The sequence below is a fragment of the Lynx rufus genome, unplaced genomic scaffold (genome assembly GCF_022079265.1).
Source record: "Lynx rufus isolate CCGP_SWC_20201006 ecotype Redwood Valley unplaced genomic scaffold, mLynRuf1.p SCAF_7, whole genome shotgun sequence".
NCBI classification, from domain to species: Eukaryota; Metazoa; Chordata; class Mammalia; order Carnivora; family Felidae; genus Lynx; species Lynx rufus.
In genome coordinates, this window is record NW_025814889.1 from 69,108,244 (window position 1) to 69,119,102 (window position 10,859).

A 10,859-nucleotide genomic window follows, 5' to 3' on the forward strand; every position below is an offset into this window, starting at 1 on the left:
TTTCACAGTTCATCTGCATATCAAAGCCAGTGGGGTAGAACTTGCTGAAGTTATTCAGGCTACATGAAGATAAATGAGGATGAATAAATGTGTCAACACTTTTCGCCCCAGTCAAATCTGAGGTAATTTAAGTTCTAGGTAGCCTTTAATACATATCAAGAAACCTATAACTGCCTTCATATTGGTGAATATGACACATATATGCTAATGCCTCTCCGGGTGCAACCGGATGTCCTTCTTTCAGAATTTGTTTTGTCTCGAAGTTTTATCATCTCGGTTATCTTTAAGAGCTTACTTTGCCATTTTTCAGGGATGAAAACACCTCAAACTAGAGCTGACCCTTGAATAATGTAGGGATCAGGAGAGCCAACACTCCCCACCCAGTCGAAATTCGCATGTAGCTTCTGACTCCCCAAGACTAATACACTGATAGCCTAATGTTGATTGGAAGCCTTAAAATAACATAAACAGTCAATTAACACTTATTGTATATGTTACGTGTATTATATACTATTCTTACAATCAAGTAAGCTAGAGAAAAGAAAATATTACTAAGAAAAGCATAAGGAAGAGAAGATAGATTTAGATTACTGTAGTATATTTATCAAAAAATAAATGCACATGTAAGTGGACCTATGAAGTTCAAACCCCTACTGTTCAAGGGTCAACTGTATTGTCAGTTTTGGCTCATTAGAAAGCTGCTGTTTCTTTTAACACAGAGTAAAACAGAGCATGGACAATAATTCAGGTAATTTAATCATCATAGACAGCTAATTTATGTAATCCAGCCCCAGAAATCTACTTTGAGGCAAATTATCTGTATTGACTGTCAACACTCATCATATTAGCAAGGTTTTTCACTTCACTTGTTATTGAGAAGCCAACAGGATTTATTCAGTTTAATTTGTGTAAGACTCCCACCAGAATACCTGCATCCTGGACCCACAAACAAAACCCTGCATGCTCCACACTGCTCCATTCCCATTAAATGCACAATTTCAGGTACATATACACACACACACACACACACACACACATATATATATATATGTGTGTGTGTGTGTGTGTGTGTGTATGTATCTATATTTTGCAATTGGGTGTGAAAAATGAATCAAAATAGACATGGATAGCATCACCTTTTTTTATGAGAAGAATAACTTAGAATTTTTCTCGTCTTGCCCCTATATAAAATAAATGTCTGTATTTGTGGCAAGCAGCCATCTTGTTGACTTGGAAGCCATCTGCCTAAAAATAAAAAGTCAGGATGAGGGTAGGAGCATCAGTGTGTATGGGGGTGGGGAACACTGTGTGTGTCGTCTCATTGAAGGTTGTTGTTAAGGAAAAAAGCCCAATTGTCTCATGGCCCTATTAGTACCATTGCAGTTCTTTAACACAGGGACTGTTGGAGGTAATGAGCGTGACAGCTGTGGATTATGCAATATGCTTTTCATACATTTTGAAAGATGGTAATGTTCTATTCTGTGAGATCTACTTGGCTATGAGAGAAACTCTGTAGCTCTGTTTCAGGAAAGGATAAAAGGCATATGAGTCCAATTTTTTTTTAAATCACTTTTTCCTCCTTCTGAGAGGTGAACTATCAGAGGCTGATATTCTGAAGAGAATCATTATGATAAAAGGAACTGGTCAGGCATTGCCATTTAAGTTTACCCTATTTTAGCATGAGTTCCCACTAACCTAATATAATGTACTAATGTGTTCTTTTGCAGCTGGATGAAGGCTGGCTGGAAGATGAAAGGAATGAATTCTTAGAGGAGTTAAACTTGGAGATGCTGGAAGAACAGCATAATGAAGCAATGCAGCGCACGGCCAATGAGGTGGAGCAGGTAGGGCCAAAATTTGAACGACGTCATTTGAAATGTGGTTAAGTGGGTTTTCTTTTAATGGATAATCATAAATGGAGTAAAAAACTAAATCAAAGAGTTTGATCAAACACCTCTGTAATGGTAATTTTTTAGATGGGCATCTCAAATGAAGCAGAAGGAATAAATACATTTTTTTTTCTGTTGAGATCTTTCTAGCTTGGAAAGCTTTGGGACCATTGTTGACAGGGTCTGGTAGTACTCAAACATTGACCCAGGTACTATTCAACCCAATTCTAAAATTTAATAGCAAAAATATACCTTGTTTTTCGATATGCCAGCTGGAGACAAGCTTTATCTCATGCGATAACCTCTCCCCCCAAAGTTAACTTTACAATTTAAAATATAAATGTGTCTCTTTGAATATTTAGGTAACTATAGCATGATGGTGGCATGATGTAAGCCATCAATCTGATTTATGGTTTTGGTATCACGGTTCCACCTATATACTCCTGAAGAGGAGTAGCCTTATTTGAGATCACTGACATCATCTTGCCTTAGGGTCACATAATCATTCAACCAAAAATGCTGAGCTCCTAATATGTTCCAAGTACCACACTTGATTCTGAGAATACAAGGAAAATGAACAAAGTTTCTGCTCTTAATTAATTCATTGCTGGTGAAAGGTTACAGAGGGGCTTGTGGCAAACCAAGTTTGGGGATTCTTTTGTGATCGTTGTTGTTCCTATTGGATAAAGACAAGATCAGTATATCCTAGATGTTTTAAAATATATCCTAGATTTATTGTGTGTTGAATTCGTGTCATTCATCTGCCTGATACAGCTTTATTAACACTTCTGACGTCAGTTTGTTGATTTAATTATCGTCCTATTCTCAATGTTAATTCTTAACACATTCTAAGAGATAGTTTTTTTTTTAATCCTGGACAGTTAGGCTTAGGGACATGAAACACAAACATCCTATCGCTTTACGAAGTGAATGATGGAATTTATTGACGTGCTAGCATTTCATAACAGAGACGTATGTGCACGTGTCTGTGTGCACATGCCCATATATTAAATAAATCGTTATATTGCAGACTACGGTCTCAACATAGCTGCGTGTGCGATGCTCATTGGCCACTTCACAAACAGTAGCTCATGCTCAAAAGCGATGCTGCTACTGTGGTGATTGCTTTTCAATATAGGCAGGACAGATTGAAATTTTTATGTATGACTTCAACGCTGGCCACAGATAAAGATATTTTTTGGCGGCAGCTTCTGGTTACAAGCAAGAAAGTCCTTGCTCCAGGCTTTTTCTCTCTTAGATACAAAATGTGACCGGATACAAAATTGACAGGAGGATGTTGGAATAAAGAAAGAAGGGAGAAATCCTGTCCAGGTGAAGCGATAGGGTGTCAAATGCTGCCTACTCATCAGACGTAATACAAATGCTAGGTCGTTGGAGGTAACACTAGACATCCCTGAGGTTAGATTCTCATTGTGTGGAAATTTTTCTTCACCGTGAGACTGAAAAATGATAAGAAGTACAGAAACCTTTAAAAGTCCTTTGCCCTTATAAACAATAATACTACATTAGAAATGTCTTGGTAGAAGCATTGCCTGTCACCATGATAATTCCATAGGGAAATGATAAACGATAGAGTGGCATTACATTAGAAACTAGGAATTCTAGGTTTGAGAATGGAAAACCCTTTTTATTTTCACATTGTCTCATAAACCAGTGACTAAAGAAAGGCAAATTCAATAAAAAAATAAAATAAAAATGTGTATTCATACTACAAAACTTAAATACACATACGCATTAAAACTTTCTTTTGACACACTATCCTTGGTCTTACGGCTGCTGTTGACACGTTGCAGAACATCGCTCTTGGCATAATTTGTCTATATCCTTTGCACTCTATATAAAAATATGATAAAGAGGGGCACATGGGTGGCTGGGTCAAGTAAGCGTCAGACTCTTGGTTTTGGCTCAGGTTGTGATCTCACAGTTCTTGAGATAGAACCCCACATCTGGCTCTGTGCTGACAGAGTGGATGGAGCCTGCTTGGGATTCTCTATCTCCGTCTCTCTCTGCTCCTCCTCTGCTCTCGCTCCTCCAAAGCAAATAAACAAAAAAATAAGATAAAGAAATACTACCCTTTTTGTATTTTTAAGCCCATCAAAGATATGAAAAAATAAATGTAAATAATGTAGTATATAACCTAAAATGTCCAATATCCATAACATCCACTGGGGGTTTTATGGCACAGCCTGTTGATGTCACCACATTGGATACTATTGTCAGCTTGATTCGAGGAACATACGGATGTACCAAGCACTCAATTACTTATTTATAACATTATGTTTTGTTTGTTTTTTTATCGATAAGGCATTTAAAATCTCAGTATGTTTTCAACAACTGAGGAAAAATATTTTAGGGAAGGCTGAGAATCCTAGAATAACATGATACATGGTCATGTGCTCTCCTTTACGGCTGATGTTACATTTTGTTCTGCCATAACTTCTGTGGAAGAAAAATAAAACAATTTTCTTGAGGGACCTTTCAAACCTGTGTTAGAATACCTTTTCTCATGCATTCTGTCCTTCTTTAACACTAACAGGCTTAATTATATTGAATTGTATAATTATACCTACTAGACGAAATATACATATAAGATAGTGAGTGGACTTACACATAAAGAAAATACAGTGTAGAAACTGCCATGTAGACTCGTATGTGATGAGTGACAGAGAGAACAATAACTTTACCCTGGTCACAGAGAAAGAACTACACATGCATCCTCTTAGGGCAGTAACAGTTAATTGTTCTGCATGAAAGCCAAAAACTACCAAGGAATAAAGTTTACCTACAAGTGTGTATTCACATTTATGTCAAAAATACACTTTTTGACATTAAGTCCACATCTGGCAATCAGTGCTGCTCTGATTTTCATGAGAACTGTCACTCTCAGCAGAATAAAATTCACCTTTAAGGGATATTAGTGGCTGAGAGTAGAAAAATATTTTTTACGTAACCCAAATGAGTCTTAAGATGACATTGTTGCTCTTGAGCAGTGTGATTTGGAGATGCACTAAGGTCTGGGCACATGTATCGGAAAATATGACATCCTAGACATAGAAGAAATCCTGACTCCGGGGGATAGCACTGGCCTTTTCCACCTCTCTGTGTCACTAATAAGCTGAATACATTTGGGATTAAAGTTCCTCATCAATGGAAAGTCCAAGGCTCTAGTACTAACCTATTCCTGAAATACTGTGCTATTTAGCTTTCCATTACCAGTGTATTACTACATCAGTGAAGTTTCTTCTGAACTTAAAGTTCAGGAAAAAATCATCATAATAAGATGATGCAGCTTCAGAACTCCGGCCTCCATTCTGCAGAAGACCATTTAGACTACCTATCTCGCTCATCCTTTCGTGTGTTACCATCTCAGAGACTCCTAAAGGCACCTCATTTACACACGTGCATGCCATTTTCTCAAGTAAGAGAAATCCTTAAGATAAGGATCAAGTATTTAAATGTGTCCTGTTTTATTTATCGCCAAGTCAGGTATGACAGGCATATCCAAGCACCTTTGGTTTTCTTTATTTCAATTCATAAAAAGCTGCCTTGAGCTAATGGCCTTTGTTTCTAAAATTGTTATGGATGCTAAAATTAGAACAGCTTTCTAGGAACCACACTTTTGCCAAGAAGCATCATTCTTTTTTTTTTAACTTGTTTTATTTTTTATTGTTTAAATTTACATCCAAATTAACATACAGTGCAACAATGATTTCAGGAGTAGATTCTTAGTGCCCCTTACCCATTTAGCTCATCCCCCCTCCCCCAACCCCTCCCGTAACCCTCAGTTTGTTCTCCATATTTATGAGTCTCTTCTGTTTTGTCCCCCTCCCTATTTTTATATTATTTTTGTTTCCCTTCCCTTATGTTCATCTGTTTTGTCTCTTAAAGTCCTCATATGAGTGCATTCATATGATTTTTGTCTTTCTCTGACTAATTTCACTTAGCATAATACCCTCCAGTTCCATCCATGTAGTTGCAAATGGCAAGACCTCATTCTTTTTGATTGCCAAGTAATACTCCATTGTATATATATATACATCACCTATTCTTTATCCATTCATCCATCGATGGACATTTGGGCTCTTTCCACACTTTGGCTATTGTTGATAGTGCTGCTATATACATGGGGGTGCATGTGTCCCTTCGAAACAGCACACCTGTATCCCTTGGATAAATGCCCAGTAGTGCAATTGCTGGGTCGTAGGGTAGTTCTATTTTTAGTTTTTTGAGGAGCCTCCATACTGTTTTCCAGAGTAGCTGCACAGCTTGCATTGCCACCAACAATGCAAAAGAGATCCTCTTTCTCTGCATCCTCGACAACCTCTGTTGTTACTGGAGTTGTTCATGTTAGCCATTCGGAGAGGTGTAAGGTGGCATCTCATTGTGGTTTTGATTTGTATTTCCCTGATGATGAGTGAAGTTCAGCATTTTTTCATGTGTCAGTTGGCCATCTGGATGTCTTCTTTGGAGAAGTGTCTATTCATGTCTTTTGCCTATTTCAAGAAGCATCATTCTTTCGAGTTTGTCCACAATCAGTGTTTCTCAAGATAATTAATTTTCTTTGTTCTCTCAACTTGGTTTTCTTAGCCAAAAAAACAAGAAGAAGAAGAGGGCACAACAGATACGGCAACGTCCTCCTCTAACAACCACGAGAAAGACAGTGGGGTGGGGCGCACAGATGAAAGCTTGCGGAACGATGAGAGCTCAGAGCAGGAGAACGCAGTGGAGGATCCCAACAGCGCATCCCTGAAGAGCAGGAGAGAGCTGGGGCAGAGCCAAGACACTCTAGGAAGCGTTGAACTTCAGTGCAATGAGAGCTTCGCGTCTGGTGAATACATAGACTCAGACTGCATTGGCAACCCAGATGAGGAGTGTGAGAGATTCCGACAGCTCTTGGAGCTCAAATGCAAGATTCGGAACCATGGAGAATATGACCTGTATTACTCGAGCAGCACAATAGAATGCCATCAAGGGGAACAAGAGGGAGTGGAGCACGAACTACAGTTGCTTAACGAAGAACTGAGAAACATTGAACTGGAGTGCCAGAATATCATGCAGGCTCACAGGCTCCAGAAAGTGACAGACCAGTATGGAGACATCTGGGCTTTGCACGATGGAGGATTCCGGAATTACAACACCAGCATAGACATGCAAAGGGGAAAGCTAGATGACATCATCGAACACCCAGAAAAGTCAGACAAGGACAGTTCTAGCGCTTACAACACAGCTGAAAGCTGCAGAAGCACTCCACTCACTGTGGACCGTTCCCCTGACAGTTCCCTTCCAAGAATGATCAACCTCACCAATAAGAAAAACCTGAGAAGCACAATGGCCGCCAATCAGTCTTCTTCCGGGCTGAGCAGTAAAGAGTCGACCTCCCCCAAAGCCAAAACCACTGAACCAGGTTGCAGCATTGAAGGCAAGGAGAAGATTTCAGAGAGCGGCAAGCTTTCTGATCAGGAGCAAACCAGCAGCGAACACATCCCTTACCTCTCCCCTTACCACAGCTCCTCCTACAGATACGCAAATATCCCGGCACATGCCCGCCATTATCAAAGCTACATGCAGTTGATTCAACAGAAATCTGCAGTGGAGTATGCGCAGAGTCAGCTGAGTTTAGTGAGCATGTGCAAGGAGTCTCAGAAGTGTTCAGAGCCCAAGATGGAATGGAAGGTGAAAATTAGGAGCGACGGGACGCGGTACATAACAAAGAGACCAGTACGAGACCGGATTCTGAGGGAACGTGCCTTAAAGATCAAGGAGGAGCGCAGTGGCATGACGACGGATGATGACACCATGAGCGAGATGAAAATGGGCCGCTACTGGAGCAAAGAGGAAAGAAAGCAACACCTGGTTCGGGCCAAGGAGCAGCGTCGGCGCCGGGAGTTCATGATGCGGAGCCGGTTGGAGTGTCTCAAGGAGAGCCCCCAGAGCGGCAGCGAGGGCAGAAAGGAGATCAACATCATTGAACTGAGCCACAAAAAGATGATGAAAAAAAGAAACAAGAAAATTTTGGACAACTGGATGACAATCCAAGAACTGATGACCCACGGGGCCAAGTCTCCTGATGGCACACGAGTTCATAATGCCTTTTTGTCAGTCACCACCGTATGACCGAATGAACAGCGATGCAACTGATGTTAGGAGGGCGCTACCAGTTTGGGTAGAGTATGATTGCCTCGTTCAATGCGGCGTTTTTATATATATTTTGCGACTCTTTATAGTTTAAAGTTTTTGTAAGCAAAAATACCTGGTAATTTTTCATTTGTTTTTCATATACTAGTACCTTCTTTTTTGGCTGAGATCTTTCTTTAACTTGTGATATATTCATATTACTCATTTATATATATTAAAAAAAAACAAACACAAGGAAAGAAAACAAAAAACTTGAACAAAAATACTGAGGAGCCAATTAATTTCCTACTTTAATGTATCTATTGTAAGTTAAGATCTGGATTTATTTCTCTAGTTTACTTATTTTCTACTTTAATAACAACTCAATGCCAAAACATTTCTATGCTTGCTTCTTGGCATAATACGTATGAAATCAAACCTGTTAATAAATCATGTGCCACATCTTGTCTTACGCATAAAAACCACCTCTTTTTAACATCCCGTTGTACATTAACACATCAATGGCCGTTGTCTTTGTCTCAGTAAAGTGTAAGTGGACAATCTTCCTGTGGTATGTAGTGACATTGGTCATATAGCTAGATAATTGTGGTAATTGTGACAATAAAAAATAAATTATTGATTATCCTTAAGAAAAGCTATCAAGGGGTGTTTTATTTTCATTGTTCACTGTGGTTACCAGATTTAAATTAGTCATATATGTATACTATTTAGAAGAGTCCTAATTGTGGATTATAAAATGTGTACATTTTTCTATCACTTTCTTTTCCAATAAAATTGTCTCGAAATACTTCCCATAGATCATTGTGTCACATATTCTTACCAGGATTAAATTAGATAATATATGTCAACCGTCTAACAGACGCTAACTAAACATCCAGTAAATATGAGGTTATCTCCTTTTGTCTGCTACCCAGGTAAGGTAAAGCCAGGAAAAATTCAGGGAAGGACCTGGAGAGAGGATCGGTGAAGTGTCTGAAAATGTTTATAATGACACTAAATGTATTAGTCAGCTTGGGATAATAAATAGTAATAATAATAAATAAAAATAGTCAGCTCTTCGGCCATAACGAAATGCCATAGACTGGGTAGCCTAAACAACAGGAATGTATTTCTCACAGCTCTGGAGGATGTGAAGTCCAAGTGCTGGCAGATTCAGCAACTAGGTGAGGGCCCTGTTCCAGCTCGTAGATGGCCACCCTCTCCCTCTGTCTTCAGGTGGTGGAGAGAAAGGAAGGAAAGCTGTCTGCTGTCTCTTCTGATAAGGGCACTGGATCCCTCATAGGAGCTCTACCCTGATGACTTCATCTAAACCAAAGGTCCCATCTCCAAATACCATCACCTTGGAGGTTAGAACTTCAAAATACGGATTTTAGGGTGACACAACTCACTCCATAGCACTATGTGCATTTATTTAGCCTATCATTTGGGAATAAATTGGGGGGAATCATCTTTTTAATAATTGTGAGCATAGTCAACTATAAATGCCTTATATGCCAGTTTAAAATGAGATTGCCAAATTATCAGATAGGTTATTTAAATCTAGATTTTCATCATAAAAACCATCTATGTGTCACTCACGACACCTCCAGGGTAAAGGCCAGATTGACCATGTATATGCAAACTGAGTTTGATCAAATTTTCATTCAACCCAAGAGATTGTTGGAGACACAGTAGAGACACAACATCTGAAAAATTCTGAAGTTACTTTCCTGTTTAAAAACTGACAGTTTCAGCTCTTGAATCAGACTCTGATGCCCTGCTTTATATTCCGGGCCCTCATTCACTTGCCCACTTTGCCTGTTGCTCCTTTTTAGATCTTCTCTGAGTTGATTCCTGGCTTCCCATTTCCACTCCAGTTATCTTATACTGTTCTCCTGTCTGGAGTTTCTGTGCCCAATTCTACACCTCCCTGAGAGTGTAATCACATATACATTTTCTCTTTGGAACCCGTTTTGATGACCGCAGACTCTCTCAGCATTTTGGCATACGCTATGATGCACCTGCAGCATTGTTTTACCTTCCTTTTTTCTTCTTCTGTTATTTGAATCACACACATAGTATTTATTGTCTCCCTGCATAGATTTTATGGAGTTTGGCCCTTGCATCCCCCTCTGTCTTTGCAAATCTCTGTAGAGGGCCGTTTGAATAATAATGAATGCTAGTTGAGTTAAATTATTGTATTTATCTCTCTCCTCCACGTATTGGTCCTTTTGTTACTGTTTTCCTTACTCTTCTACCTTTCCAAGTTCTTATCTCCTGAAAAGCTATTACATAGATGGGGAAAAAAATGAATCTTAATTACATATAATGAAAAGCTAGACTCAAAAATTTTAAGGTAGTGATAGTAATAGCAACCTAAGGCAACTGAGAATTTCATCACTTCCAGCTTTAGCCATTGTTAATACAATCGACAAGATTACTCTGAACGTACCTAGAGCTTTTAAAATAAGAATGTTGATCTTAAGAGCTCAGCTTTTTCCTGACCTAATGCCTGTCGTTATTGTTTATCTTCTTGACATAACTGGGCTTTAACAGTCACTGCATTCAGATTACTTCTATAGATAAATGTGACTTGGAACCAACATGTAGATTTTTCCAGAAGAAACGGACACATCTCATAACGCAGTATTTCCAAAGTTACCAGCTTACTTTTATTTTTATTAAAGCCAAATGTTCTTGCCAATTTTTAAAAAATGTGATGTTGGTATTTTTCATGTCTGTATTTATACATTCTACAAGTTGAGAAATGTCTTTTTCAAAAATCAGTGAAAATCTGAAAGTGTTATGTTTTTATCTTTCTACGTAACATATCTT

The 10,859-nt window shown here is 38.8% G+C and overlaps 1 protein-coding gene across 2 annotated transcripts in view; it reads left to right on the forward strand.

Moving 5' to 3' along the window:
* Positions 1–8,024, forward strand: part of PDZRN4 (PDZ domain containing ring finger 4) — a 367,762-nt gene extending 359,738 nt beyond the window's left edge. For both annotated transcript variants that reach the window (XM_047067077.1, XM_047067078.1), the window contains 2 exons: positions 1,728–1,844; positions 6,498–8,024. In XM_047067077.1, coding sequence (XP_046923033.1) covers positions 1,728–1,844; positions 6,498–8,024 — 1,644 coding nt within the window. The remainder of the gene's footprint in view (positions 1–1,727; positions 1,845–6,497) is intronic.
* The last annotated feature ends 2,835 nt before the right edge of the window (positions 8,025–10,859 follow it).